General features: G+C 44.2%; 1 protein-coding gene across 1 annotated transcript in view; it reads right to left on the reverse strand.

Annotated features, from left to right (window-relative positions):
* dnah9l (dynein, axonemal, heavy polypeptide 9 like) overlaps nucleotides 1-24,980 on the reverse strand; it is a 55,295-nt gene extending 30,315 nt beyond the window's left edge. Inside the window, exons 1-65 of the mRNA XM_019856638.1 lie at nucleotides 24,678-24,980; nucleotides 23,592-23,793; nucleotides 23,307-23,500; nucleotides 22,929-23,064; nucleotides 22,611-22,822; nucleotides 22,312-22,545; nucleotides 21,242-21,409; nucleotides 20,993-21,109; nucleotides 20,697-20,807; nucleotides 20,163-20,287; nucleotides 19,865-20,060; nucleotides 19,226-19,330; nucleotides 18,943-19,134; nucleotides 18,417-18,617; nucleotides 17,740-18,075; nucleotides 17,582-17,659; nucleotides 17,458-17,513; nucleotides 17,260-17,380; nucleotides 17,004-17,173; nucleotides 16,229-16,451; nucleotides 15,502-15,618; nucleotides 15,248-15,344; nucleotides 14,910-15,058; nucleotides 14,723-14,806; nucleotides 14,492-14,650; nucleotides 14,212-14,334; nucleotides 13,760-13,882; nucleotides 13,445-13,669; nucleotides 13,150-13,368; nucleotides 12,172-12,339; nucleotides 11,943-12,068; nucleotides 11,755-11,862; nucleotides 11,543-11,674; nucleotides 11,299-11,459; nucleotides 10,945-11,101; nucleotides 10,613-10,758; nucleotides 10,431-10,547; nucleotides 10,218-10,356; nucleotides 10,044-10,136; nucleotides 9,700-9,894; nucleotides 9,231-9,308; nucleotides 8,967-9,099; nucleotides 8,708-8,835; nucleotides 8,463-8,611; nucleotides 8,224-8,374; nucleotides 7,970-8,101; nucleotides 7,717-7,890; nucleotides 7,408-7,612; nucleotides 6,908-7,073; nucleotides 6,732-6,834; nucleotides 6,438-6,575; nucleotides 6,262-6,363; nucleotides 6,014-6,175; nucleotides 5,510-5,593; nucleotides 5,066-5,175; nucleotides 4,808-4,970; nucleotides 4,193-4,316; nucleotides 3,767-3,909; nucleotides 3,390-3,551; nucleotides 3,248-3,307; nucleotides 2,999-3,172; nucleotides 2,746-2,892; nucleotides 2,308-2,421; nucleotides 1,112-1,255; nucleotides 425-611 (exon numbers count right to left, since the gene is read on the reverse strand). Coding sequence (XP_019712197.1) covers nucleotides 425-611; nucleotides 1,112-1,255; nucleotides 2,308-2,421; nucleotides 2,746-2,892; nucleotides 2,999-3,172; nucleotides 3,248-3,307; nucleotides 3,390-3,551; nucleotides 3,767-3,909; nucleotides 4,193-4,316; nucleotides 4,808-4,970; nucleotides 5,066-5,175; nucleotides 5,510-5,593; nucleotides 6,014-6,175; nucleotides 6,262-6,363; nucleotides 6,438-6,575; nucleotides 6,732-6,834; nucleotides 6,908-7,073; nucleotides 7,408-7,612; nucleotides 7,717-7,890; nucleotides 7,970-8,101; nucleotides 8,224-8,374; nucleotides 8,463-8,611; nucleotides 8,708-8,835; nucleotides 8,967-9,099; nucleotides 9,231-9,308; nucleotides 9,700-9,894; nucleotides 10,044-10,136; nucleotides 10,218-10,356; nucleotides 10,431-10,547; nucleotides 10,613-10,758; nucleotides 10,945-11,101; nucleotides 11,299-11,459; nucleotides 11,543-11,674; nucleotides 11,755-11,862; nucleotides 11,943-12,068; nucleotides 12,172-12,339; nucleotides 13,150-13,368; nucleotides 13,445-13,669; nucleotides 13,760-13,882; nucleotides 14,212-14,334; nucleotides 14,492-14,650; nucleotides 14,723-14,806; nucleotides 14,910-15,058; nucleotides 15,248-15,344; nucleotides 15,502-15,618; nucleotides 16,229-16,451; nucleotides 17,004-17,173; nucleotides 17,260-17,380; nucleotides 17,458-17,513; nucleotides 17,582-17,659; nucleotides 17,740-18,075; nucleotides 18,417-18,617; nucleotides 18,943-19,134; nucleotides 19,226-19,330; nucleotides 19,865-20,060; nucleotides 20,163-20,287; nucleotides 20,697-20,807; nucleotides 20,993-21,109; nucleotides 21,242-21,409; nucleotides 22,312-22,545; nucleotides 22,611-22,822; nucleotides 22,929-23,064; nucleotides 23,307-23,500; nucleotides 23,592-23,793; nucleotides 24,678-24,980 — 9,751 coding nt within the window. The remainder of the gene's footprint in view (nucleotides 1-424; nucleotides 612-1,111; nucleotides 1,256-2,307; nucleotides 2,422-2,745; nucleotides 2,893-2,998; nucleotides 3,173-3,247; nucleotides 3,308-3,389; nucleotides 3,552-3,766; nucleotides 3,910-4,192; nucleotides 4,317-4,807; nucleotides 4,971-5,065; nucleotides 5,176-5,509; nucleotides 5,594-6,013; nucleotides 6,176-6,261; nucleotides 6,364-6,437; nucleotides 6,576-6,731; nucleotides 6,835-6,907; nucleotides 7,074-7,407; nucleotides 7,613-7,716; nucleotides 7,891-7,969; nucleotides 8,102-8,223; nucleotides 8,375-8,462; nucleotides 8,612-8,707; nucleotides 8,836-8,966; nucleotides 9,100-9,230; nucleotides 9,309-9,699; nucleotides 9,895-10,043; nucleotides 10,137-10,217; nucleotides 10,357-10,430; nucleotides 10,548-10,612; nucleotides 10,759-10,944; nucleotides 11,102-11,298; nucleotides 11,460-11,542; nucleotides 11,675-11,754; nucleotides 11,863-11,942; nucleotides 12,069-12,171; nucleotides 12,340-13,149; nucleotides 13,369-13,444; nucleotides 13,670-13,759; nucleotides 13,883-14,211; nucleotides 14,335-14,491; nucleotides 14,651-14,722; nucleotides 14,807-14,909; nucleotides 15,059-15,247; nucleotides 15,345-15,501; nucleotides 15,619-16,228; nucleotides 16,452-17,003; nucleotides 17,174-17,259; nucleotides 17,381-17,457; nucleotides 17,514-17,581; nucleotides 17,660-17,739; nucleotides 18,076-18,416; nucleotides 18,618-18,942; nucleotides 19,135-19,225; nucleotides 19,331-19,864; nucleotides 20,061-20,162; nucleotides 20,288-20,696; nucleotides 20,808-20,992; nucleotides 21,110-21,241; nucleotides 21,410-22,311; nucleotides 22,546-22,610; nucleotides 22,823-22,928; nucleotides 23,065-23,306; nucleotides 23,501-23,591; nucleotides 23,794-24,677) is intronic.
* Nucleotides 24,981-26,473: the final 1,493 nt, after the last annotated feature.

The raw sequence follows: 26,473 nt of genomic DNA on the forward strand, positions 1-26,473 counted from the left end.
GAAAGACACATTCTCTTCTTCGCCACTTCACGGTTTACCTGCGGACAAACTTTATTGCTCGCCAGCATCGAAATAAAACATTTGTTTATTTGAATAAAGTTTCAGAGATGTACTTACAAAAATCTATCCATAGCAGCATAAGGATCGGAGGGTGGAAAATTTTTACACACACTCAAAAAAAAAAGTACTTTTTTTCTAATGGCTGAAAGTGCCACTGTCACTGTGGTTCTCCTCTTTTTTTTTTTTTTTTTTTTTTTTTCTGGAACAGAAATGAAGCTTGCTCTGGCCCAACTTTTTTTTACTGGAACAGAAATGAACCTTGCTCTGGCCCAACCCCTGACTGATTTGCGAAAAGATTGCAAAGTGTCTCCCCAGGCCTTTTGTCCATAAAGTGTAATTGGCTCAGTTCTGCTGACAATAAAACATACCTCATGGAAGCGGATCATATTGATCACCCAGGCACAGAGCCCAGCAGCAGCGGAAGATTTGTGATGCACAAACTCAGGGTTGAATTCGGGGTCACTAAGGTAGTCGTCCCTCACCACCTTCACTGTGGCCTCAGGGATGTGCTCCTTGTCAAAGTTCACCAGAGCCTGCAGGAAGTCATCCACCTGGACCAACAACGAGCAGCAGCGGGACGACACTTGATTAATTTCACTCCTTGGGTGGATTATGTCTAATTAATGGTGAAATATAAAAGAGAGGTTGAGGGATTTTATAGTGGATATTCTTCAACGCTAAATGAAAGCACTGCGGTGAATCACCATGCAGTGATTCAGTTGAGAAATGTGAGCGTACTGCCCCCCTAAAAAAAAAAAAAAACAACATAGACAAGCATGATTTTGTTGTATTTTCATGCTGGTGTCCCCGGCAGCAAAAGTAAAACAAAACAGTCACGATTCGAACAGGCAAATCTTCAGTCACCGGCGGAGAACCCGTTCTGTGAGCAGAGCCACAGTTGCCCAGTAGGGGTCGCCTATTGCCGGGTTGTTGGAGACCACTGCTCTATTTACTCGATGGTCATTTCCATTTACGTTGTTTTATCATAAAATACGACTGGAATTAGTGCTGTTGATTTATATTCACAAAGAGGTGTGTTTGAAAGCGTCACCTTGCTCATGACCACTTTGGAAGCCTTCCAGCTACGATCTTTGGGGATCTTGCCCTGAGGAGCGAGCAGGACCACAACCGCTGCTGTGACGTTGGTGACGATCACCGGAGGGTTTGGGAAGGTCCTCAGCTCGGTCAGATTCAACTGGACGGTGTGGAGAAATACATTTTGCGTCCCCATTTCTCGTAGACATTATGTACTTTTGGGAGCAAATAACCCTAAATACTGTCAAGTAAAATAAAATGTAGTCGAGAATTTCACAGTGTTCCAGTGAAAAAAAACGAGTACACTGTTTGGACACCCTATACATCGGCAAAAAAATATGGCAGCTTCTCTGATTTCTTGCAACAGTTACCGGTAATACCCTTATTTTGGTCTAACATTCCTGTATATTGGGTTAACTGTGTAAGCTTATATTAAATTAATAATTATTTTCATTTTATATTTGAGCATTATGTTCTTTTGTGTTACAGTTACCTAGGTTATATTCAGTTTAATAATTGCTTAAACAAGTTTATGTTGATATTATATGATTGGTTAAGGAAACCAGGAAGTGTTTGGTGTTTCCGGGAAGGAGGTGTGTTCTTGTTCGTTCGTTCGGAGGTGCAGACGTTGGGAAAAAAAATAACTGCCTTCAAAGGATTCCATCTCTCCTTTTGCCCATTTTTAAAGTAAAGCTATCCACTACAAAACTACGAACATCTCAACTTACAATTGTAATGCCACTTTTGCCCACTTGACGGCAACCCACATTTTTAGTTCAATATGGTGTAAATTTGAAAGAACAACGAAACTGGAAATGTTAGTGAACTTTTTGTTGAAAATATTTGACTGTCAACTGCTGTAATCTTCCTTTTTAAGCCTACCGAGAGCGATATCTGGAGTTTCATTTTATAACGTAGGTCTTGGGGCATGATTATTGATGTTTATTGTAAAATGAGTTAAGCTTGTTTGTCTGGAGAAACAGGAAACACAGAGGGATCCGTACACTGTTCGTACAGTATTTTTTGTGTTATCCATCTCTCTTGTGCCCGTGCCTCTCATTATATGAGTTTGTGTTCCTTAAAGAATGTGCCGTACAAAATATAAAAACATGCTTATAGAGTATTTAAATAGAGAATTTCTAAATAATAGATTTCACTTATTACGGGGGTGGTCTGGAGGGGGGTTTGACTGTACTTTTTACTTCACGTTACCCTGTTGAGTGTATTGAGGGCTGCATTGGCGGCTTGGAGGGCAGGTTCAGCCTTGGCCAGATCCTCTTCTGTCTCTCGCTGTTGTTTGCTCACCTCTGCTTGAATCTCCTCCATCTGAAGTGAAATGTTGGATTTTACCAGCCTTAGAAAAGAATCCTGCAAGCCATTTTCTACATTGCTTATCCTAATGAGGGCGATGGGTGAGCTCGAGCCAAGCACAGCTGAAAGGCGGGAACACCCTGGACTGGTCGCCAGCAAATTGCAGGCACACAGTGGAAATTTAGTTTTTGGATAAATTTACCTTGTCGGGGGAGTTTTTTTACTTGAATATTATTGTTAGGTATATTCGTGGCATGCAATTTAAAACTGCATAAAATAATCCAGGAAATGCATATTGGCAATGGATGGGAAAGAAAAATATCACAACCATCTCTTCACCTTATGCTCCTCAGCATCAGCTCCAGCTCTCTCTTGGCTGAGCTTGTCTGTCTGTTGTCCTATTTTAGCGATGAGAGCCTCAATGTCCATGTTCCTCTGACACAGCTCGACTTCTTGCGCCGCTAGCTTGGCTTTAAGATCCTCCACCTGGAAAGGTAGTGAAAGAAAACAGCGACTTCAGAGGTGGGAGTAAGTCACAAGTTTGTCTCTGGTAATAAATGACAAACATGAGCTCACAAACACTATTGCTGACCTGGGAGGCGGTGCTCTGGAGCTTCTGGAGGCCGTTCTCTAATCTTTCCATCTTCTGACTGAGCTCTGTTCGTTTCTTCCCCAACAGGTTACCGTAAAGCTTCATGAACTCCAGGAAACTCTTTGGCGTGGTGTAGTTGAAGTGCTTCTCATTTTGCTGGTACTTGGCACTCACCTGAGATGCGGCGGGACAAGAGGCGATGACAAAGCAGCGTCTGGATCCCCCACGGTGCTTTGCAATGCTGTTTACCTGATCGACACTGGTGTGGGCGTGGGAGATGAACTCACTGATGGCCTTCCTCACATTAGGCTGCAAAGGATTAAACATCGTCTTAAATTGATCTTTAAAGGGGAAATCAACCCCAAAAGAGAAGATTGACAACATAAAAGACCTCCAATCCAGGTATCTTCTCTACGAAGGTGGTGCTGACTGACTGCAAGGCGAGCTGAGGCCAAGGGTGGAACCAATCGATGGCCGTGCAGTTCACCAAAGCTGGAAACTTCCGTGCCCGTGTCCGCAGTGTGAAACCCACGGGGGAAAAACACAACACCACCTGGAAGATGGAGGTGGAACAGATAACAGGTGAACAGTCAATTGAAAAGAAACGTACGAATTTGGTATTCATGATGGGGTAGGAACAGAATGCATGAAAAAAATGAAAATCCATAAACCAAAGCAATACTTTTCGATCAGACCGGCCTGAAAAAAGAAAACCACCTAAAAGGTGCATGTTGGAACACTGTACTATTCATATGAAATAATGCGGACCTTTAGCTGCCTCCGTATTCTTTCAATAAAGAAGTTCCAGCAGTTGTCTCTGGTATCTAGGAGTCCTAAACCTCGCAGCTCCATGCGCACTGATGTCACGATTGCATCCACTTCTTCATCACTGAACAGGTCTGGGATGTCCCCTGAAATACACACATCGTCAAAGTTGCATCTCCCTCTCTAGTAAAAAACATATATGAAAATATGCTATTCATTAAGATTCTGTCTGTGGTGATGCCGGAGAGGTTTAGTGTTACAACCAGTGGATACTTCATTTAAGTACGCTTATACAAATTTAATTCAAGAGCTGCATAAAACAATCACATCCATCCAATCCGGGTGAAACTTCATTTGTTATGCTCCTTCTCTAATATATATATATGTATATATATATATACACACATTTTACCAACGTGAAAGGACAACCTGAAGCTAGCATGTCATTGATGAGCACCAGGAAGCTTTCATCAGGAATCTGGGCATCACTATGAAGGAACACGGTGCCGATATTCTTCACTCCCACCTTCATATACAACGCTGCTATGTCACCCTGGGTGTGTGGAGAAAAGAATGCGGTTATGCGGACATCCATGCGAATAATTTCTTGTCGAGGTGGCACATTGGGATGAGAATTTGCACTTTATATGCCTGGACAAAAGTACTGGGACACACGGCCATGACACTCACATTAGGTTGCAAAATTCCTAGAAATTTACTTGACATAGGGCTGGATCTATCTTCGTACCCGAAGACGTTTGTTTTTGTTGCGAAAATCTAAACGTGATACAAGGTGGTAGTTTTGATCAGCTATTACATTTGTGATGCAAAACTAGTGGCCGACGGTTGACCACTTCACGCAACATTGCTGCTAAATCCGCCAAACTGCATGAAACTTCAGTTGAGTTTGACCGCGTCGCCCGATGTGCGGCGGGGCTAGAAACGAAGGCGCTCTCAGTCAACCCCGAATTGACTGATCAGATCATAAAGAGATTCCTTTCAATTATTTCACTGAAATAACGCGCGTGCGTGCGTGCGTTTTACTTTGAGGTCGCTGAAGCTGTAGCCTTTACGGAGCGTGATCTGGAAGACTTCCAGCGTGCTGAGAAAGGCAGCCAGCCGACAGAGACTTTGCTTCCCACTGCCGCCAACCCCCACCAGCAGGGCATTACCGTAGGGAGCCTCGAGGATGCGGCTGATTCGACATCTGCATGCATGAAAGCACATCTGACGGTGAGTCTGCTCTGTGGATCACATCCCGTATCATTCATGTATGTTTGTGTCCATGGGTTGTGGTCCTACACATGCTGGATCGCTTCTTCAAACAGCACCAGGCCCATCACAGCATGCAGCTCATTATAATGCTCCAGAGTCTCAACAAGCATCTTTTGGAGTTTCTCCCAGTCAGATGCCTGAGAAATAAACAAGCGTGCTTAGTGCATCACTTTTGTCATTCCTTCCAGATACTCGAATAATTTTAATTTCTTATGAAGTGTCCATTAAATTAAAATCAAAGTGTGTGGAAAGGTAATTAGTTTGCTAATGAATGCGTATTCTTCCTCAATGATTCGGCCCGATGAGATATGACGGCAGCCGTGGCACATCAAGGCTTTGTGAATATAGAGCTTGAAACTTCTTTAAGAGAAATTAATTGAAGTCTAAATCAATTAATCGCATCATGCTTGACAGACAATAAACGGATGATTGCAAAAGAACCCCTGACCTGAATACATCAGCGTCTCTTACCCGGTGATAGCGAGGCTCTCCCACCCCTTGAGCAAAGTGACAGTACACCAGAGGTTGGTGGATGAAAATGGACTCATCTATTCCCTGCAGAGGTGCAGCAGAAACAGTGTTTTATTTGAGTCGCTATCATTCATTTTACATTCCTTGGGCCCTATTTTCCTTCCAGGTGCCGGTCTAGCGTGGTGTAAACATTTTTCTTTTGGTATTTTTCTCGATTTTTCCACCGGTAGAATAGGGTGTAACGGGGCGTTTGCGCCATTGTGGAGTGGAATGTAGTGTTTTCCCCGGCCAATCTTTGTGGCATCCCTCATTTGCATCAAAATCAGGTCGAGTACACCGTGCCTGATAGTGCGGAGACAGAAATTAGACTCGATGGAGTTTGTGTAGAACATTGGCATGTAAACTGCCTAACTATGATGTAGTTAGCCTCGTGCCTCTCCGTGCGTCTGTGTGTCCAGGCGCACGGGCACCGGTCTTCCAAAATAGGGCCCCTTTGTCTTATACCTCAAAGTATCTCTTGCCAGTGTCCAAGAGGATTTTGTTGAAGAGCTCAACATCTTTCGCTTCCATCAGTTTGTCCGAATACACCCTGGAGCTCTCATGAAGCCACAGATGAACAAGGTCCGTAGGGTATCGGATGCACTCGGGCTGGGCAAACAAGATGCCCTGTGCTCAGAGAGGAATTGATTCAACAAGTCATGCGAAATGTAGCTCCCTTGCAAAAAAAAAAAAAAAAGCGTATGCATTTATACCTGGAAGATATTGGCAAGGTCTCGCAGGTTGAAAATGTAATGGAAGCGTATTGCAGTCGGCAGAAAGTTCTGACTGATTTTTTGGTGCAGAGAGATAGCAGCCTGGAGGGGGGATTGATAGAATTTGTTATGTCGCAAAATGTGGCCTTTTCCTGTGACTTTGGCTAAAAATGTACCTGGACGAGAGATCCGACCGAGCGTGAGACGCCGTAGCTGAATCCACCTTGCAGGAAGTGAGCTGACAAGATGCTGGAGAAGATGGTGGCCAATGCATCAGCGCCAGGGAAATGTACTGAAAACACGGAGAAATGTCTCTGTACGGATAAAGCAGAGTCGTCATCAGCCATGATCGTATCTGCATATATGTTTATTTGATGCATTCAAGATTAGCGTTCTGGAAACTGTGCACTCCCCCCCCCCCCCCCCCCCCCCCCCACCCAATGTGTATTTATTTTTCATACAGTGTGCACCTGTAGTCGAGGGTTAATAGAGAAGCTCCCAGCCATTGGGTTCATACATGTGATGTACTGGCAGTTCGAGATCTCTTTCAGGACCAGCTTTTGCCTGTCATACCTGCAAAAAACAAAACAAAAAAAAAAAAAACCTCAAACTGTGAAGACGGCTTTGAGACAAACGTGTGTCTCACCAGTGGTGATAGTCCAAGTGCTGACGTATGAGCGTGTGAGGCTGGACAGTCCCATAAACGTCCACCTTGGGCATGTTGAGGTCATCTATGAAGTAGATGAGGCGCTTTGTGGTCGGGGGTCCAAATTTTCGACCTGCTTTCTTCTCTAGTGGCTTCTCCAGTGCACCTAAATGGTAGGTATGGATTTAAATCCAAGTGTATCCAAGTCTAGGGTTGAATAAGAATATTAGCTCCACAGCCAGGTGATTATATACTATGCTTGAAAGAAACACATCAAGTCTTTCATCTGAAGCTCCTCTTCTCACTTTTACATAAAGGCCAGGCAATTCCACAAAAGCACTACTTTGATATCCGAAAGGGCTTTAGCTTGAACACAAAATATCAAACAAGCGAACTTTTCAGCAAATAATGGAGGCTAGATTAAAAAATAGATACATCCGCAAATATTCTATAGAACACCCTACACAGGGACAGAATGGGAAATTATCACCAAATCTTACGTTGCAGCATCGCTGAGGTGGTATAGTAGTTAAACGGGACTTTAGCCACCATGTACTCTTCTTGCAGTTTGGAGACTTTATCGGACACTAGGATGGTTTTCCCTACTCCTGCGTTGCCGACTAACATGATGGGTTTGCCTCTGTTGAGAAGTAGGTCCATGAAGTATGTCAGACAGATAGTTTCTGGGGTGTGGACAAGCACTGTCTGAACAAAAAAACATAAAAAGGGGTCCTTAGCAAATGAAATGTCATCACATTTATCAAGAATTGTATTCTTTGTGGGTAATCAGAGCCGTCGTCTGTACAAACCTGCAGAGGCACATCCATCTCCAGCTCAAAAGAAACCATTTTCTCACTCCAAGGCGTAAATTTTTTCGTCTCAGGATCAATAAAATAATCAAAGACGGTTCCTTGGGAGGGGAACTTGACAGCTCTCATTTCTTTTGACCACCAGCGGCTGAATTCAGCGCGATAGTCACGGAGCTGCTAATCAGAGGCAAAAGGTTAGCGCTGGTTGAATGTTGATAGGATAGGTTCTTATTGTCACAAGTCGGGAGCGTACATGATCCCGGAAGAGGGCTCCTCCAAAGGCCCACACACAAGCAAAGACAAAGTAAATCTCGTAAAGTTCTCTCGGGGAGTCAGGAGGAGCGTTGCAATCTGTCAGCAGGCAGTCCAACAAGGAACACAGTGTCTGGTTGAGGTTACACAAGAATACATCTTAAACCTTCGCGCAGTGCCACATTGAAATTGGTGTTGAAATGTATTTTGGCCTGGACAAAAGACTCAGTCAGGGGACACCATATGCGTCCTTACTTGCACCATGCTGTTTTCCGGAATAGGAGTGATAGTTTTCAAGTTGCAGCGGACTTGCTCCAGACAGTACGGGACATACTTGTCAAACAGAATAGTGAGGTTAGCTCTTTCTGACTGGGCCTTCCGGGTCTCTATCCAGCTTGTCACGAAACTGAGGCACACATTAAACACTGAGATGGTGACCAAAACCATCGTCACGTGAGTTTGACTGTGTGCGTGAAGGAGAGTTTTTGCCTTACGAGGTCCAGCCCACATCCTGAGGGTTGACGTAGAGGATTCCTGCTCTGGACACGGTGGCCGGTGTAGCGGCTTTCAGGTGGGATATCTCAAAGAGGAGACGCATGGAGGAGGACAAACTGATCCTCTCGTTACTGGCTAGAGTCAGTACCTTGGTAAACGGAAGCAGAGATCAGATTAGGGCACAATAACATTTGAAGGAAGAATGAAACAAAGGGGGTCTTCGATGTGCTGCTCTGACACGGACCTTATTGTCGTCCATAACTGTGTTGAGGGACTCGATCCACATGGGGTCAATGTCCCCGTCAAGAACGATCCATTTGGGGCCATCGTGTGTACCTGAAGTCAGTTCTCTCATGGTAGTTGAGAACACGCCTGTAGCAGGAAAAAGCAGCAACATTGGAAAAACTTCCACTTCCAATGTGCAATTTTAACTGAAGTATGACTCGTCTTAAAGTAAGTGTGTTAGCTCTAAAATTCCAGGAGCAATTGGGACGTTCCCTTACCATCCTTCCACTCTCTGGTGGCGGGGTGCAGATAACCAAACAACTCATCTGTGGTCACAGCTTTTGGGTTGATGTCATTCCACACTGGTTTCATCTTCATGTTTGTGTAAGTTCTATGGAGGGTCTTTAAGATCTAGATAAGATGGATTGTGTAAGTTACATCTCAACAAAAGGAAATGGTTAAAAAAAAAAGTAAAACAAAGATAGATACGTTGTTGTTCTCGTAGCAATACGTAAACGTGTGCACTGTTTAATGAAGTTCACCTGGCTCTTTCCAGTTCCTGGTCCACCCACCACAAATACAGAGTGTCGAACAGTCAGCAGCTCCTCCAATTGCGTTACCTGGGAACATCAAGTCTATTTACATATTGCGTGACCCTTGCCCACCAAAAGATTTTTAAAAAGTCAGTTTTTTATTTATTTAACTCGTTCACGCACCCTGTAACCTGATAACATGATAAGATGCCCACTGTAGTAATCGCTGTCCCTGAAAGGGTTAATATTACATTCGGTAGTACTGGAATTTACATGTACTCCCAATGCTCTCCCTTTCCCAAATCACGCAAGGAATGTTCTTTGAAGCCTCGAAATTTTTGGCATAGTGTCAATGTAAGTATGTATAGTTGCTTATTGATATGTGCCTTTCGATTGGCTGGCAACCGGTCCAGGGAGCACCCTGGACTCACCCGAAATCCAACCTAGGGTACGGAAAACGAATGGACCCATTTGTAACCTTCAATATGAAGTTTTCTTCCGGCTGAAGGCTCAGCTCACTGACTGACTGGCGTACAGCGTTTTCCAATTCAGGGTCTCTCTTACGGGGAACATCCAACTGAGGGAAGAGGTCACTAATAAGAGCTAAGAAAATGGGCACATCAGTGGTCACTATCTTTGGCAGGTTGAAGTCTCTTAACGCCCGCATCAGCACCTGAGGAGAGAAATGATGCTGTTGACGTCATGTCAACTGTTTGAGGACATTTTTTTGCTCCGATTTTTTTATCCAAGTGATGTTTTGACATTGAGGTGCGTGCAGGAAATGACCAAGAAGAGTGAGTGGATTTTTTGATTGATGCCCACCTGTTCCTCAGGTCTGCTACGCTCCTCTCGGTTCAGTGAGCCAGCCACCACCAGAACGGACTTAACGGCTCTTAAGCCCCAATCATAATGATCCTGATCCAGGGGGAAGACAATCGTACTGATTGCCAGAAGCAGGCCATCGTTCATTAAATGGCTTCAAGTAAAAAGATGTACCTGTTTGGACAGCAGTTCTTTACAGAGCGTGTAGAGGCTGATGAACTTGCGTGCCAGCAGCCGAGCGCCGATGAAGCCCTCCGCCACCAGCATGATTTCACAGATGAGCTCAAAATCCGGGATCACCATGGCACAAGGCCTGGATGGTGAGCAAACCACTTCATAATAAATTCTACGTTAGTCAGGACTTCAAATATTATCCAAGTGACAGACCTGAAGAGAGCCTTGAGGTTCTCTGGGAGCTCGGCCCTGCCTGCATAACCCGGGTTCAGCGTGATGAAGATTCCCACCGTTTGCTTCAGCTCGATTTCTTCTCCGAGGAAATGGAACCTATACTTACACAGCATTACACTGAATAACATCTACACACGCTGCTCTGCTAGATTTGCATTTACCTGTGTTTTTTGTTGCGTACTGCGTCCTGTATGGTCTTGACCTGCACAGCAACCACGGACAGAACTTCCACCGAGATCCTGTTGAATTCGTCAAAACAGCCCCACACTCCAGTCTGAGCCAGACCTTTATAAATGTTCCCAATGGACTGGAGGAGCAGAACACAGCAAATAGAAACATGACAAAGTTACCAGAATTTCCCTTTTGGAAAATATTTTCGACTATATTTTGATGAAATGATCAAATACAATATTTCCAAAAATGTGAGCGATGTCCTCACTCGTGTGAGATATTGCAAAGTCAAAATGCATCGAGCCGCTGAAGTCAGCGTTACCTTGTAGTCCATTTGCTCTGAACAGTTGAACACGTACACCATAATGCCCAGGGAGCGTCCCAGATCCTTGGTGGTCTCTGTCTTACCGGTCCCGGCTGGCCCAGAGGGGGCGCCACTCATAGTCAGGTGGAGGGACTGGGTCAGCGTTATGTAACACCTGACCAGGGCGTGGTTAATTTAAAATATGAGAAGTACCTCGCAGTGTAATGGAGTATGAAGTTGTATACCACTGCGGACTACTACAGAAAATAATAATCATATTTTATTGATGAATAAATAAATTGATGATGGTATCAATCTAAATAGCAGATTAGAAACTTGAGTCTCGTGGCCCTCGTGTCTTTTTATTGGTACCTGTCAGTGAGAGGAGTGATGACCAGCCTATTGGTGTTGCCCAGGTATTCATAACTGAAGCGGAATTGGGCGTCACAGATATTAACGTAACAGTGTCGCGTTTCATCGTCCCAACGATGGCGCAACTGGGAGAGCCATGCAAATGCTTGTCCTGTTGTTACCTGTGTGTTGTCAAAAAACCAAAACAAAACAACACGTTGAAGAAAGCCCATTCAGTTGCGTGGATCTCATTGAAGCGTTAAACCTTTTGAGTTATGAGATTGGCCACTACATCTCGGGCGTGGACATCAATGGTGCAGACGGTCATAATTTTCTGTCTGTCTCCAGGCGTCAAATCTCCGAGCAGCATGTGGATCAGTGAGTTGAGCTGTGTGATCTGGCAAATCAACAAATAGAGCATTTGTGATGAGACCAAAACAAAAAAAAAAAGCTTTTTCTTCTCATCTTTTAGCCAACCTGTTTTTTATTATATTCTTTGAGTGCTGTATCAAATCCTTCCTCCACCCTTGCAAATGCGATGCCCACGTCGGTGGCCCACCACACCTGACTGCCAGTCAACCCGACCTAACGCGTGAGAAAAAGACCAATAGTGAGTTGTTAATGTAAAGTCAAAGCCATGTTCCACACGTTTGATTTTGTGGGACCTGTGCAGGGTAATCAAACAACCAAAGGTCACGTGGTTTGTCCTCGTAAGCGGTTACCGCCTCCTGGATCTCCTTCTGAATGGTCCGGCGCATGGCGCTCTCCAAGGCACCCAACCAGCACTCAGCCTGAGGAAACAAACACAAAACGGAAGATGGAATGGATATAAAATATGAGAAGAACCATTTTTCAAATTGGTATTTGTATTCAACCAAATGTAACGTTTAATACCTGTCCTTCACACACGCATGGCTCGGAGAACGGAACATATTCTCCCTCCCGGCTGTACATCCCTATGGCAACTGCCTCCTCATTCGCCGCTACTCCTTCGCCTCTGCGTGACTCCCTGAAGCGAAGATCTGCTATGTTGTCGAACAGCTTCAGCAAGTGTCTGGTCACCTGTAAAACGCAGGGTTCACTTCATGATTACGACTTATATTGGAGCAGTGAACCTTGTTTTGATATCCAGGAAGTGCCTGAGGGAGTTAGATGCCTTGCTCAAATGATTATCGTTGGAGGGACTTTAACTTGAGTTCTTGATTTAGTTTTTTTTTTTTTTTCTCCAGTCTCTTTTGATTGGACTGCAGTGTGTGGTGTGAGTTCGGTCATTATTTTTGTCTGTATTAAAATGTTTATCCACATGCTGTATCCTGAAGTCGTCGAGCATCCTTCCTGAATTGATGAAACTGTGGTCGTTTTTGGTTTCATTGCCAATGTTTGGTATGTTGTGTTTTAATGAGGCTCTACTTGTCAATTATGGCAAAGTTGAGTTCGGTTCAACCATCATCATAAATAGATTGTTGAACAAATACCTCTTTCATGGGGTCTGTCAAAAATTTGCAGTGCATGAAGTTATGTCATTCTATAGTTTAAGAAAGACATTCATATTTCCATGACATGGAGATGATCTCAGCTCCTCAGGAAGCCATGGCAATATCGGTAGTTCCTCACAGAGGATAATGAATATACGCCTCTGAGTCTTGTTATAGTATCTGTCTGTTCAAATATCACACAGCGGCACCAATTCTGTTTGTTAGCTGTTCTATGGCTTTTCACCAAGTTAACAAAAAAGAAATGGTCTTGGTTCCTTGTAATTTCAAGTCATTAGATTTGTGCAATTGCACTCGGCATCTTGGTTAAGTGTAATTGAAGGACAGAGCTGCATTCTCTAACACGTTTGGGGACACTGTATTGGATTTGATCTCTTGCCTGTTTGGGTTGCGTTCCCTTGGAGACAATCTCCAGCAAGTCAGAGGAAGACACAAAGTAAAATCTGGGGAATGTGAGCCTCTTGGTCTCCAGGTACTCTGCCAGGGCCTTCTCACACACAGACAGTCTCTGCTGCAGTGCCTCCAGGTTCTCCTGGAAGCCGGGCCGGTTGGTCACCTCTAACGCATTAAGGTTCCGCACCACCTCGCCCATCAAACTCTAGAGAAAATAATTAAAAATAGAAAACAGCAAGAAGATAAATGTAAGCCAGTGGTCAGTTGTGCGCATCGAGTACCTGAAAGTCATTGTGAATTCCCTGGAAGCGCTCAGCATCGCTGGCCAGCTGGCGACGGATGTCCTGGCTGTTGGTGAAGATGCTGTTGAGGTGGGCCCAGGTCCTCTGCACTGACATCCACAAGGAGATGACCAGGTCGGCCACCATCAGCTTCCTCTGCCACTCACTCACTTGCGGCTGAAAATATTCCACATGCTTGCTCATGAGGATGTTTTGCAACTGCACCTGAAGAGAAATTCATCATGTCAATCTGCTTTTTTTTTTTTTTTTGGTCATGGTTGTCAAAGCAACTCATCCAACATGATGGAGGCTGACTTGGTTGTCTTCCAATGTTTCGATCAGGTTTTCATCTGCTTTGAGGAGAGGGATTCCAGTACTGGGGTGAGTGTCATAAGACAATGACATCAAACTCCATGTCTCTTTTATCTCGGACAAAACCTGACAAAAATAGACATTTTAATTTCTAAAATGACATATCTCAAATACAAAAGAAGGTACAGTGAATGGTACGAGAGTCGCTCCCTATTTGATGTTGTGATCTTGCGAAGGATCTTGGTACACAATCTCTGCTCTGGTTTATCTCAAAGATGTTTTATTCGATTATTTTACACCAAACTCATCTAAGTGGGTGTCAGGTTTTGGTGGTCTCAGTGTTCGTATTGTTACAGTGTATTTTTTGATCATTTTAATTCCCACCTGAGAACGGACCTATTCCTTGAATTGACTATCACTTGTTTCCAGTATATGTGGCATGTGGAAATGCTGACCTTCTCTATTGCCATTTCTTTCACCGCCTTGTCCACTATATTCTTGACCTCGTCCTCCACACGATGAAGCTGCAATTCCAAAAGGTTCCCGAGAGTCGTGTGCTCTCCCATCACAAACGTGACCTGCGGACCAAGACAAACAGGATCAGATTTCATGTTCGGTTTATATGCTCCTTTTTTCTTACACAGCCCAACAGTGGCTTAACTCAAGGCAAGCGCATACGATATACCGCATCTCATTGATTCAATGCATCCCTCCTTAAGAATGAGGCACAGATACCTTGGTGGTATTCATGAGCTGCTGCCAGTGTCTCTCCCGGACAGCAGAGTTCTGCAGCTCATTGACCGCTCTCAGAGACGTCAGCAGGTTCTTGACGATTGACTCCAGACCCACGTAGACGTCCCACAAACGCACATCCTTATCTAGCATCTTCATCTCCTTGAGGTTCCGACAAACGAAAGGCCGTCTCTCAACCGTTCATCACGTTGACGGTGTCTGCCAATGTTGTACCTTGGCAAAACGTCGAAGCTCCATGTCCATTTGCTCAATGTTGATCTCTTTCCATGGTGTCTTGGTCCAGTCTTCTATGCTGCTCTGGAAAAGAAAAGGGCAAATAGAAATGCTGCATTTGGTCCGGAACGCCGTCAGGCTTGTAGTCTTGTGTTGTGGCCCTCAAATTCATTCGCAGTTTTCCTACCTTGACAAAAATGACCATATCCCACACGGCTTTGACATGGATGATGTCGGTGCGACACTGGCGCAGTTGCTTGTAGTCCGGGAAGCTAACCTCAAACAGATCGGCAGTGTCCTGCAATGCCTTCATTTCTGCCTCCATTGCGGCGACCCCTCGATCAGACTGGAGACATACATACATACATACATACATTTATTCCTGTGATTTATTTACAATTTTATATTTGAAACACAAAGGCTTTTATAAAACCAGAATGCCCAGAATGTCTTATCAGGCACTCAACATCCCATACAGGATATCTTCAAAAGACCTGATTATGATGAGCAAGCAACAGCAAGTACGACTGCTCACCTTATCGATTTGTTTGTACGGTTCTTCCGCACTGCTCTTAAAAATTGCCTCAGCATGGAACCGCTCTCTGAATTCATACTGCTTGACCTAAAAAATATATAAAACTAATGAAATCATCTTGAGCCATTAACTGCAACTTTCTGATGAAATGTGCATGCGCCGGTGTCAGTTGTTTGTCATGCATTGATGAAGAGGAGAAGGATTAAAGGTCAGGGTTCTTTTGGGGGTGGGACGGCTCACTCACCTCAAACCGTGCACATTTCCTGCGGATAACCGAAACTTGGTTCGACTGCAGCGGCGCCACTTCTTGTTTGACTGTCAAAGCGATTTTCCTCAAACTCTTCCACCTCTCCGGCAGCTCCTGCATTTGCGGTATTTTGTGGTTTTAAAGAGTGTATAGCAAGCGCGCCGATGTACCTATTTGCGGGGTGCCTCCGAAAGTCACCGGACACTTCCATTCCTCCTTTCTATTTTGTTTCAAGATCACATTTGGAGAGACTTAAGGCCATCGGCATTTGACTGCTTGAGCCGTGCAGTTTTTGTTAAGCGGACTCATGCTTGCTCATGGCACACCAACCGACATTGGAGCACTGTTGCATAAATGCAGACTGGCAAGACGTTCTTATTCCCTTTAGTGCGGTTGAGAGCCGGTTTGAGAGGCTTTTAGACTAAATCAGTCACACGGCGAGTTCCTTGAAGCAGGATCTGTGTTTGCCGAAACGGAAGCCTTGCTACGAACACCACCGGGTGAAAGCAGTGAACTCCTCGAGCAGGTCACACGGCGAGTTTCTTGAAGCGAGTTTCTTGTGTTTGACGAAACGGAAGCCTTGCTACTAACACCACCGGGTGAAAGCAGTGAACTCCTCGAGCAGGCGTTCACTGTTGCTCACATATTTAGAAATGTCAGCTTGAAACGAAATAGAGGAAAAAGAGGAAGTCTGCGGTTCATGTGTGTGCATTTGTGCACCAACTTGGAGCTGCGTGTAGACACTCTCCGGGAGTTGTTGCCCATAAGCCTTGAGGAGCTCCGCTGTGGATTTGAGAGGTTTAAAGTGCTGCTCAATGCTGATTTGTCGGTCTCTCATTGCCATGAGGTGTCCCATGATGTCCACCAGGCCAGCATAGTCTCCATCAGACAAATTGTTGGAAAGACCTTGGGCTGTGTCGTGGACAAAAGACGACAGTTCCCTCACGCTGTAGAACAGAGAAGAACGGGGAATTTAAATGCTCCCGGCATTGACGAGCTTTTTGAAATTCCCAATATTTTTTATTTTATGATGTAACAGTGCATCAATTAACCAAGTTTTTAATTAGATAAATGAGTAGATAAAGATGAAAAAAAATAAAGGATCTGTATCAAATTAACCCTTTAGGGGACAGATGTTACTACAGTGGGTTGGTTGTGCTAAACTATTCCAAAATGAATGATTCTTTTCTCGTAAATACACAGCAGTGGCCAAAATTTGACAAAAAATTGATTTGAGTGTTGCATATCACTAACTTTTCTTCTGCAGTTTTATTGCTTTTAATTTACAATGCTTCAAATATATTATATTTTGTTGTAATGTCATGACTTGAAAAATGTGACGCACTAGAGAATTGCACGTACATTTTTTCCCAAACATTGGGTTTGTTTTCCAACAAAAGCCTTCAAACGTGAGAAAAACGTGAATGACTCCTTCAGCGTGTAAAACGAACGTCGACTTTAAAAATTGGACGCGGCTTGTGTGCATGCACGCGAGTCACCTTTGATGGACGTGGTTGAGCAGGTGCTCCTTGAACATCCAACTCCATCTCTTGATGACGTTCATCAGCGTGCGCTTGAAGGGTCTGATGTTCAGCTGCAACCAACTACAAAACACCCTCCCATCTTCCATCTTACTTACTCTCTCATGCAGGGATTCAAACCGATTGATCTGCCAGGAAAAGAGACATTGGATTGCCCATTGAGGAAGAACTAAAATAAAATATAAAATAAAAAATACTATGTCGTATTAATAACCTGCTCTTTAAAGTTTTCCAGGGTGGGTGGGTTCTTCTTCATTTCATAGTCTGCATACAGCTCAGCTTCCTCCGTGCTTAATACGTGGCCGTAGATCAGGAACTGGCTCATAAATTCCGACCTGTGAATGTCACGATCCAAAGTCAGTCTGCAAATCATCACCTCGAGAAGTTTTAAAAATTCGCACCGCATTCTGACCTGTCATCAGTCCAGAGATATCGGTAGCTGTTGAATGATCCTTGATATTCCCTAACCTAAAAAAATAACAAAAACATTTTTCGAGTGAGTTGTGAGCCCGAAAACAGACAGCAGACATACTGACCTTGGTGATAGCTGCTTGCGCTCGCGAGCGTAAAGCGTCACGCATTTCCGACAAATCTTTCATTCCGTTGATGTCGCTCTGCATGACAACAGGGAGAAACAATTGCGTCCAATAGATTTATGTGTCGAGAAACCTTTCAGAAGGGTGCGTCTATTGACCTGGTAATCATCCCGATGCGTGTGTTTTGCGACTCTGGGGATGAATGATGCCATGTTTAGAACGTTGGCAAGCATGCTGTCCACAATATCAAAAAAGTTGCCTCTCTCGCCGAGGTCGAGCGGGGGGTTAAAGCACATCTCCCTGCCGTTCAGCACCAACTGGACCTCAAAAAGCGGATAGACGCGCTGGGCTGGGTCGGTGTTGTCCAGCAGGTACTGGAAAGAGCATTGGATGGCGCGAGAGAAGCCCGCCACGATCATGTGGTCCACGTAGTCAGTGTAGGTCTGCCACTCGCTGCTGTTCAGGTCGGACACAGCCAGGAGTGATTCGTTCTCCTGAAAAAAAAAATCTCAATTAAACATACTGGAAATTGTTTGCAAATATATTCGGCACTATAACGTTTCAGGTGAACGAAATATAAACTTTTTTAAAATTTTTAATTTGCTGTTTAGCTCCTACACAGAGAACAAATGCCGAAAGTACTGAAACATGAAACAGCAGGAAATGTGCATTCAGCAGTTTGGAGAAGCTTAAATTAGATTCACCTGGTAGAATTTTAGTGCATTTTAGGTTCATCCGGAAATTTCCCTCCAAAGCCCAATATCCCTACCAATTTGTGAGTGGTGTATTTTCGGTCTGGTTGTCTCCCACCGAACATCACTTGAATGACATCTACCTGCACGAGCGCGCGTATCTGCTTGCCCGCGTTACTGATGAGCGCGTGTTGTTTGGCAACACTTTCATCAATGTCAGAGAACAGTAGAAGAGTGGAGTCACGACCCTTTCTTGTAAAGCATGCACGTTGGCTGAATTTCCCCATGAGAGTCTGGATGGCCTCCACGTTTGCTTTGCTCTTCCGCACGCGACTCCAAAGGCTCTGAGGATGGCAAAATGTGACCGGAAATTCAGACAGGTACCCATACAATTGCATTGAAATTGAACCGAATCGCCGATATTCCAGCATCCTCCCACATTCCAAAATCACATCTCGTAGATCCATTAAAAAAATCTAAATTGCCCATAAAGGTGAATGTTTTAAGTATGAATGAGAATTTATCTGTATGTGCCCTGTGATTTGCCGGCGACCAGTCCAGGGTGTAGCCTGCCTCTTCCCCAATCTCAACTAGGAAAGTCTCCAGCTCACCCCTGATCACAAAGGCGCCTTGAGCGGGAAAATGCAGTAAAAGTCAAGCAACGGCAACCTGGACAAGGTCTCTTGTGCTCTTAATGTAGTCCCACACGTCATCCTGTGCCCAGGTCAGCTCTCGCAGGGCTGGATCCAGTTTTCGCCTGGTGCTTTCCATCTCATCTTTCACCAGTCCCAGTTCCACATCCAGGATCGTGCTCTGCAGATGGTTGTACCACTGGGTCACCAAGATTAGTGTCTGAGTTTGCTGCAGGACACAGTGCGGGGCTATCAGGTGCAGTCACGGTTCCTGGTTTATAGTTTTCTTCAATGTCTGACAGGTGGCAGTTTAAACTCACCAGGCAGAGTTGCTCACGTTTTGAGAAAAGCCGAAGGGCTGCTTTGGGAATGTTCTGGGTCTTCAGCATTCCCAAATATTTCACCTCCTTGAGCACGGATCTCAACTGGATGTAAGTTGAGGTATTGTTAACCAGTCATTCAGGATGATTTTCTGTGGCATTTGCTGCACACTCTCACACACACAGACATCATAGCTACTGAGCTACTGTACACTTGGAGCATTGACATTTGACACCCACTTCAAAATGTTTTCAATTGCCAAAAGATGCAAAGCACTTTTTTTTCGGTGAGACGAAATGAAGTTTAAGATATGCATGATTTTGAAATGAGCTCTGGCTTTGGCCTGAGCACATAGGCAGCAAATAGGTGAGTTTTCTTAAATATCATGGAGGCTGGGTTCCACCACAAAATGTGCAAATCTGCAAACCAGTAGACTATGGTCACCGTAAATTGTGGAGAGACTGTCTGAGCGGTTTTAATGGAGCCATATTGATAAAAAAAACAATATTTTTAAAGACTTATTTTTAAAATATACAACTCTTGAAACAACTCTCATTTGATTAGGATTTCCAATACTCTTAGTTTACTGCTGACTGGGCAGTGTAACTGAATCCAGTGTCTGGTATTTTTGTGCTTACGGCTAGACTGAAGTTGACGTGAAACAAGCCTGTGTTGGTGTTGAGAGTCAACAGGGGGTCCTCCAGGTGTCTTTGACAGATTTCCTCTAGACCTTCAGCCCACTGTGAGAAAAGCTCCTGGTCCTGCTGCTCCAAAGCTTCCAGAAGACGTTCACACTTGCGGAGGGCTGCGTCAGCCTCGGTGCCACCCAAAGGCCTGGAATGTCAGGACAGAAAGACTTCAGCCACAATTACAACCGTGCTGTTCCTTCAACGGAGACCGTTGTAAGGTTTGTGCGAGAGAGTCCTTCGTCCATACATGTGAGAAAGCTGGCAAAGGTTCCCTCTGTTGTTCAAGATGCGACATTGAAGCTCCTGTGACCATTTCAGCCTCCCGGCCACCGGGGGCATATTTTTCCCGAGAACAACATTTCCTGACACATGCTGGAAAACACAAGCTTCATTCGCATCATTCATCATCCAATTCAAGGAGTCATGCAATGAAAATCCCCACCAAGATAATGATTACATGCAAAAATAACACTATACCCTGATTTATAATTAAATCAAAATGGCGGAAAAACACTTTTTTGCGATTAGACATGGCTATGGCCCTGACTAAATGAGGCCTTTCACATCACTTAAACACAGTTCTTTGGCACCAAGATGATGCCAAAGCAGTATAGATTACATTTTTTTTTAAATCTGCAATTTAAAATTTAGTAGATATCAGTCTGTAGTTTGGTCACATGATTTTGTATTTTTAGGTCGCCATCATTAATTTATCAATCCTATTCATAACAATGAAAAATATATATCGTCTCACCGCATCTGTGTGTTGACTAAACAGAACCTGGCAGTGGTTGAGTTCCTGGTTGAACATGTCCAATAACGCGATGTAGTTTGGAGAGAAGAGCTGATGGATCCTGGGCCTCTCGAGCAGGTTGCCGAAAATCTGCAAGAGCTGAAAAGGAATCAAAAACAATGATTCACTATTGGGCACATTTCTTTTTTTGGACTGCTTTATTGATATCCAGCCTTGGATCAGGAAAGTGATTAGCATTGGTTCATGAAAGTCAAAGCCCCCCCGAGATGAACGTAAAACGTTCAATCCATTCACACAAACGAGTCAAAACAAAAGAGACAAACCTTAAATGTAGATTTGAGGTTTTGCGAGTACTGAAAGGCCAGATTGAGGACAGTTCCCAGCCTCTGGTCAAAGTCTTTGTTTTGTTCCATAAAATACCGATGTTGATGAATAAAATCCTGCACACCAGAAGAGACATCTTTTGATGACGATGCTACATTGTAAAAGACTTCACATTCTTCGACTTTGGTGATGTTCGCTGTTACTATTGTCCTAACAAAAGCAAGGTCAGCCATCTTACAAGGCCTCACATCATTAGTGTAGTCCAAAGGGTCATATTTGCTCTCTCTGAGTGCTCGCCAGCGGTCCTGAAACTCCTCACTCATGCTGAAGACCATCTCGCTGAGGATCTTGCCTCTGGATCCACCGAGTTCCACCTTTTCCAGCTTTAAAAAGTCCAGCGCTGAAGCAAACAGCTCCTACGCATGAGAGACAAAATCTCAATTTCAGCTCAAGCTAATGTTCAAATGGTTTGAAAAATATCGCATAAAATCGCAGGCAAACATTAACTCACGAGATGAAATAGAAAAGCTACAAGTATACATGCCCCTGTTCAAATGTCGGGTTTTGTAACCATAAAAAAATAAAATAAAATGAATACCTCTAAAATGATTCTCTTGATTAACCCCAAAAAAACTCGATCTGTTCTAGAAGGCTTTTCCAGTTACTTTATTTCTTTATTTTGCTTTCAAGCAGAAGCCTGAAGCTTTTGTGCTATCACTGGTTACTCTTTGGAAGTGTTCATAATTCCCTCCACCTTGACCAAGGCTCCAGTTCCAGATGAATAAAAATAAATAAATAAACAAATAAACAAATAAATAAATAAATCCCCCGTTCATGTTTCATGCTAGAAAGGAAAAAAAAAAGTGATCCCAGATCTAAGGTGTGCAACCACATTCTTTCAGTTGTTCTTCTCTCAACCCCACCCCCCATTTGAAAGAAAGAAAGAAATTGCATTGCACGGTTTATAGGTCACATAACAGGCGGAAAACGTTTTGAAAGGTAACCAACAAATGAAAAAAACAAAAAAAAATATATATAAATAAATAAATCCCCTGTTTCATGTTTCATGCTAGAAAGGAAAAAAAAAATGTGATCCCAGATCTAAAGTGTGCAACCACATTCTTTCAGTTCTTCTCTCAACCCTACCCCCCATTTGAAAGAAATAAATAAATTGCATTGCGCGGTTTATAGGTCACATAACAGGTGGAAAACGTTTGGAAAGGTAACCAACAAATGAAAAAAACAAAAAAAAACCACTTCATACATTCATGCTTGTGCACAGCTCATGTTTCAACGAAGGTTCAGTTTTCCATCCAACCTCAATCATAAGCAGTCTCTCCATTATGCGGTCCGAGCGCCGGAACACAAGCGAGGTGGGAAAGTCCCACAGCTTGACTGTCTGGCCATGTTGGAAGTATTTCAGAATCTTCTGGCGGTGAGCGTGAAACAGCTGCTTGAACGTGCGCAGGACATAGATGGTCATTTGGACTCTCTCCTGGCCTTCCTCAAGCTCCATCTTAAACAGCTCCTCGGGGATCAGGTATGCAAACGCCTGTGGAGCAAAGACACTCGAAGTCGTAAATCTTCATGACGTCCAGACAGGATTCATGGCTGTACCTTTTCCAGAATCAGATTGCAGAACTCCCGCAGTAGGACGACCATGCGCCGTGGAGCGCAGTAGTGCCGCGATCGACTCCAGATGAGGCAGAGGGTGTGGAAGAGAGGAGGCAGCAGAGTGTCCACCTGAGGGAAACTTGTCTCTTCCAGACTGCTGATGAGCCTCCTCAAAGGGCGCAGGTACAGATCGATGTCCTCGGCTTCCAGCGCCGCTGTGACAGTCACATACGCGAGCGCGGATATGATGAGATTATTCGAAAGCCGATGAAGAATCGGAATACGACTCGATATTCAAAAGTGGCGAAGTGCGAACGTCACCATCGTTGACTTTGACGGAGACGTCCTGGAAGGAGGAATGGTAACTGCTTTTGACTCTTCTCAAGATCTCCATGATCTGCTTCACTTTGTGACTTTGAATCTGAAAACGCCAAACGGGACGGTCACATGAAGTGGGCTCCAGAAATGTAAATGTTGTAGCGGGCATTTATTAGGTCGCGATCACCAAAGCAACCGATGAGAACCTCGATTACCTTGGAAATAGCTATGAGATACATTTCTGATCAGAAGGAATTTGATTAAGGTTGCCACAAATAAACCCTAGTGTCAGTTCAGATATTATGAGATCACAAATTTTCAAGTGGAGGCCCGCCATGTCTGAGCTTTCTCTCTCTCTCTCGTGTTCTATTGTGATTGTACCTGTGATTGAATTGCCAAAAGATTCTCTCTTTGTGAGGTCCAGAACTGGAGCTCGGCATTGGGGCCGGGATGCTCACCCTGGAGCAGCAGGGCTCCAGAGTCCTTCTTCAGGACGTTCCATATTTGTCCAGACCACTGAACAATCAGCGTTTCTATGGAATATAACAAGCCTCCGTCCAGTGGCCTGAAGGAGCCTGAAGGAGAAACGCTGGATCATCACCTCTACTTGAGAATGAAAAAGCATCCATGTTCCTTAGACAACCGTTTTAAATTTTGAGGGGGTACGGTCCACCAACCCGAGTCCAATGTCCTCAGGTTGTGCCCTCTCCACACCAAGGGGGAGGGGCAGCAGAGTTCGCCCCTCAGCGCGTCCTCTCAGGGTGACCACGATGCTTCTTAGCTTCTCCAGGTGTCGGCGAATGTCTTCTGACACAACCTGAGGCCACTCCTCATGGTTCAGGCTGTTCGACAGAACACACACCAGCACCTGCAAAGACACAGCGCATGCATAATTTGGCCTGAGGACAACGAGATTGATCGAGATCTCGGGGACTTGTTGAAAATATAGGTTCAGCGGAGACCCGGAGGAATGTAAACCAGGGAATATTAAGAGCATTGGAAAAGATTGAGAGAAGCAAGATATTCTCGATCCGTGGTCTTATTTAAAGTGCCTGTAATGCAAAAAGAAACGAGTGAGGGAGAGTTCACGATGGAGTGATTTTAAGCACAGAGTGTGGTGTGAGTACTTTAGCCAGCTCTGCTACATTGCAAAGGAAGAGTTGGAAAATTTATACGTCCGCAAGCTCACTGTCCACCTGTGAGATGACAATTGGTAAGTGCTCCATCGGGTATCCCGGTACTTCCCCCAGCCGCAGTTGTTCTCGGAATCCTTGGCGAGCGATTGTCTTTACGCCCTTCTTCAGAACGCACAATATTTTGGTCTTCCATGGCGGTGATGTCTTCACACATGCAAAAACAGGAGGAATGCTTTCAACAGCATTGATATCAACAGGAATAAGTAGGGACTTATATCAGGAATCGGTATGTCAGACATTGTCCAGAGGAGTGGGGAAAAAAAGGAAGCTATATATTGCCTTTTTTAATTGCCTTTTTTTTTTCTTCACAAAACCATCTTCCTATGTTAATAAGAAAGTCATTGGATTACTGCAGCTGTTCTTTAGAAGTCACAACAAACTTAAATGAAGACCGAGACTACTCTTGTCAACGCGTTGTCATACAGTTGTTAAAATTAGATACCATACTGTAGTGGAATTTCTAAAGCGCTGATTCTCAAACTTCCGAGGCTGTTAATGATTTATTTCTAAATAACGAGTTAAGCAAATCTGAGAGGGATGCGACAATGTATTTCACCTGAGTATCGCCTGCATGGAGTGTGCCTCCAGGTCCTGTGAAGAACAGCAGCCTGTTGTTCCAACTATGGTCCAGGTAGTCAAAAATGAGTTGCTGATTCTCCTCTGTACCGATGAAGCGGTTCCATTTATCTGTTTTAACGCGGAGCACGCAGACGACCTGCTCTCGGAGGAAGTCCACCCTCTCGTCGGCCAACGCCAACACAGCTTTGAGAGAGCTCTCCTGCGGGGCCCGCAGGCCTGAAGCCCTTCCACTCAGGGAAGGGTTACTACCCCTTGTGATGTTGCCGAGGGCCTCAGCCATGAAGGAAGACTAACGATGGCTAAATAATGAAAAAGTTGGTCATGCAAAAATATCATCAAATTCCCCCGATCAGAGGATACATTTGTTATTATTCCCCTGTTGCGGCTAGGAAGTCTACAACGTAAAGTGATACACCTGCTTATAGGCTGGTGTCCTCTTACGTAACCTTATCCCGTAACCTTAGGCTTCAACAGGTCCACTCGAAAAGCAGCGCTCATGCAGGAAATATATTATGTATACCGGTATGTTCTGACCAGTTTTTGTGTTAGCATGTTTTTTTTGTATTTATTTTTTTTTTTTAACAATGGTTACAAAATAATCGATGCACGGTAAGTCTTTGATGGGCATTGTAAAAAATATTTGATTCATCCATATTTGACACCACTTAGCGAGTAACTGGAGTCTATCGCAACAGGCAGTCGCGGGGCTATTTTATTTTATTTTTATTTTACAGTTACAGTACGTACAGTGCATCATTATACTATGCAATAGAGATAGTGACCACACGGGGGCAGTGTGGCTCAATATAGAAACCATCATTCCACAAGCACCGTGGCTCGAGCCGTCACACCTAATTGCGGTACACGTCGGGCCATTTCACAGTACACGTAAAAAAGTTGTAGTACAATATAAAATAAGCTCAAGGCAAAAGATGGATCTTTTGGCATTTGAGTATACTCTACAGCAAACATGTGTCACATTAAAGCCCTGCCGAACGCTATAATTTTAGCTTGAATGTTTTCATATTGACGTCCATGAACGTCACAGAAATGTTGCATCCACGCCAACAGAATGTCCCCGTATCAATTCCTCCAGTTATACTGGAATCAATCGTGTGTTTGGAGTTGCCTTGACACATGTTCTTCTGCTAACGTCTACGACCTTTGCAGGCTTATTTTCAACGTGAGAGGTCAGCATTCATCTACAGTGAATATTTCAACTGTGCATAACATTCACTATAAAAGCTATAATCCGTCTCGAAGGGGAATTTGGTTCTGGAAAAAAAAAGTTGTAATTCCAGGATTTTAAATGTTTCCACGGGTGAATTAAAGCTGGCTAGTAAATGTGCTTTTGTGGCATTCATCTTTGGCTTTGCCTTGCTCTGTTTCTATAAATTGAAGTATCTTTCAATTAAAAGTGTTATATCTGTGGCGAGCCCAAGGCCAACGGAGGGGCTTCCCTTGGGTGTCTCCCCGCTCTATCTAAGCCCATTCGACAGTAAGAGCATGACTGCCCATCTCTTTGACCTCAAGTCCAATGTCAGCTCTGCTCCAAAGGGATGGAGGCATAGGGGCCAGAAAAAGCGATTGTTGAAGAACGGGGAGGATAAGAAGAGCATGAAAGGGAGCCAATGGTGAGAGAAAAGCAAGCAAAAAAAAAACAAAAAAAAAAAACGACAGGCTGTAAGCTGAGATGGAAAGTGAAGAGGGGCTGCAAGCTCACAAGAATACAAATGAGAGAAGAGTGATGAAGGTGCAGTCGTGAGCACCGGT

Source organism: Hippocampus comes, unplaced genomic scaffold (genome assembly GCF_001891065.2).
Source record: "Hippocampus comes isolate QL1 unplaced genomic scaffold, H_comes_QL1_v1.1 scaffold105, whole genome shotgun sequence".
Lineage (NCBI taxonomy): Eukaryota > Metazoa > Chordata > Actinopteri > Syngnathiformes > Syngnathidae > Hippocampus > Hippocampus comes.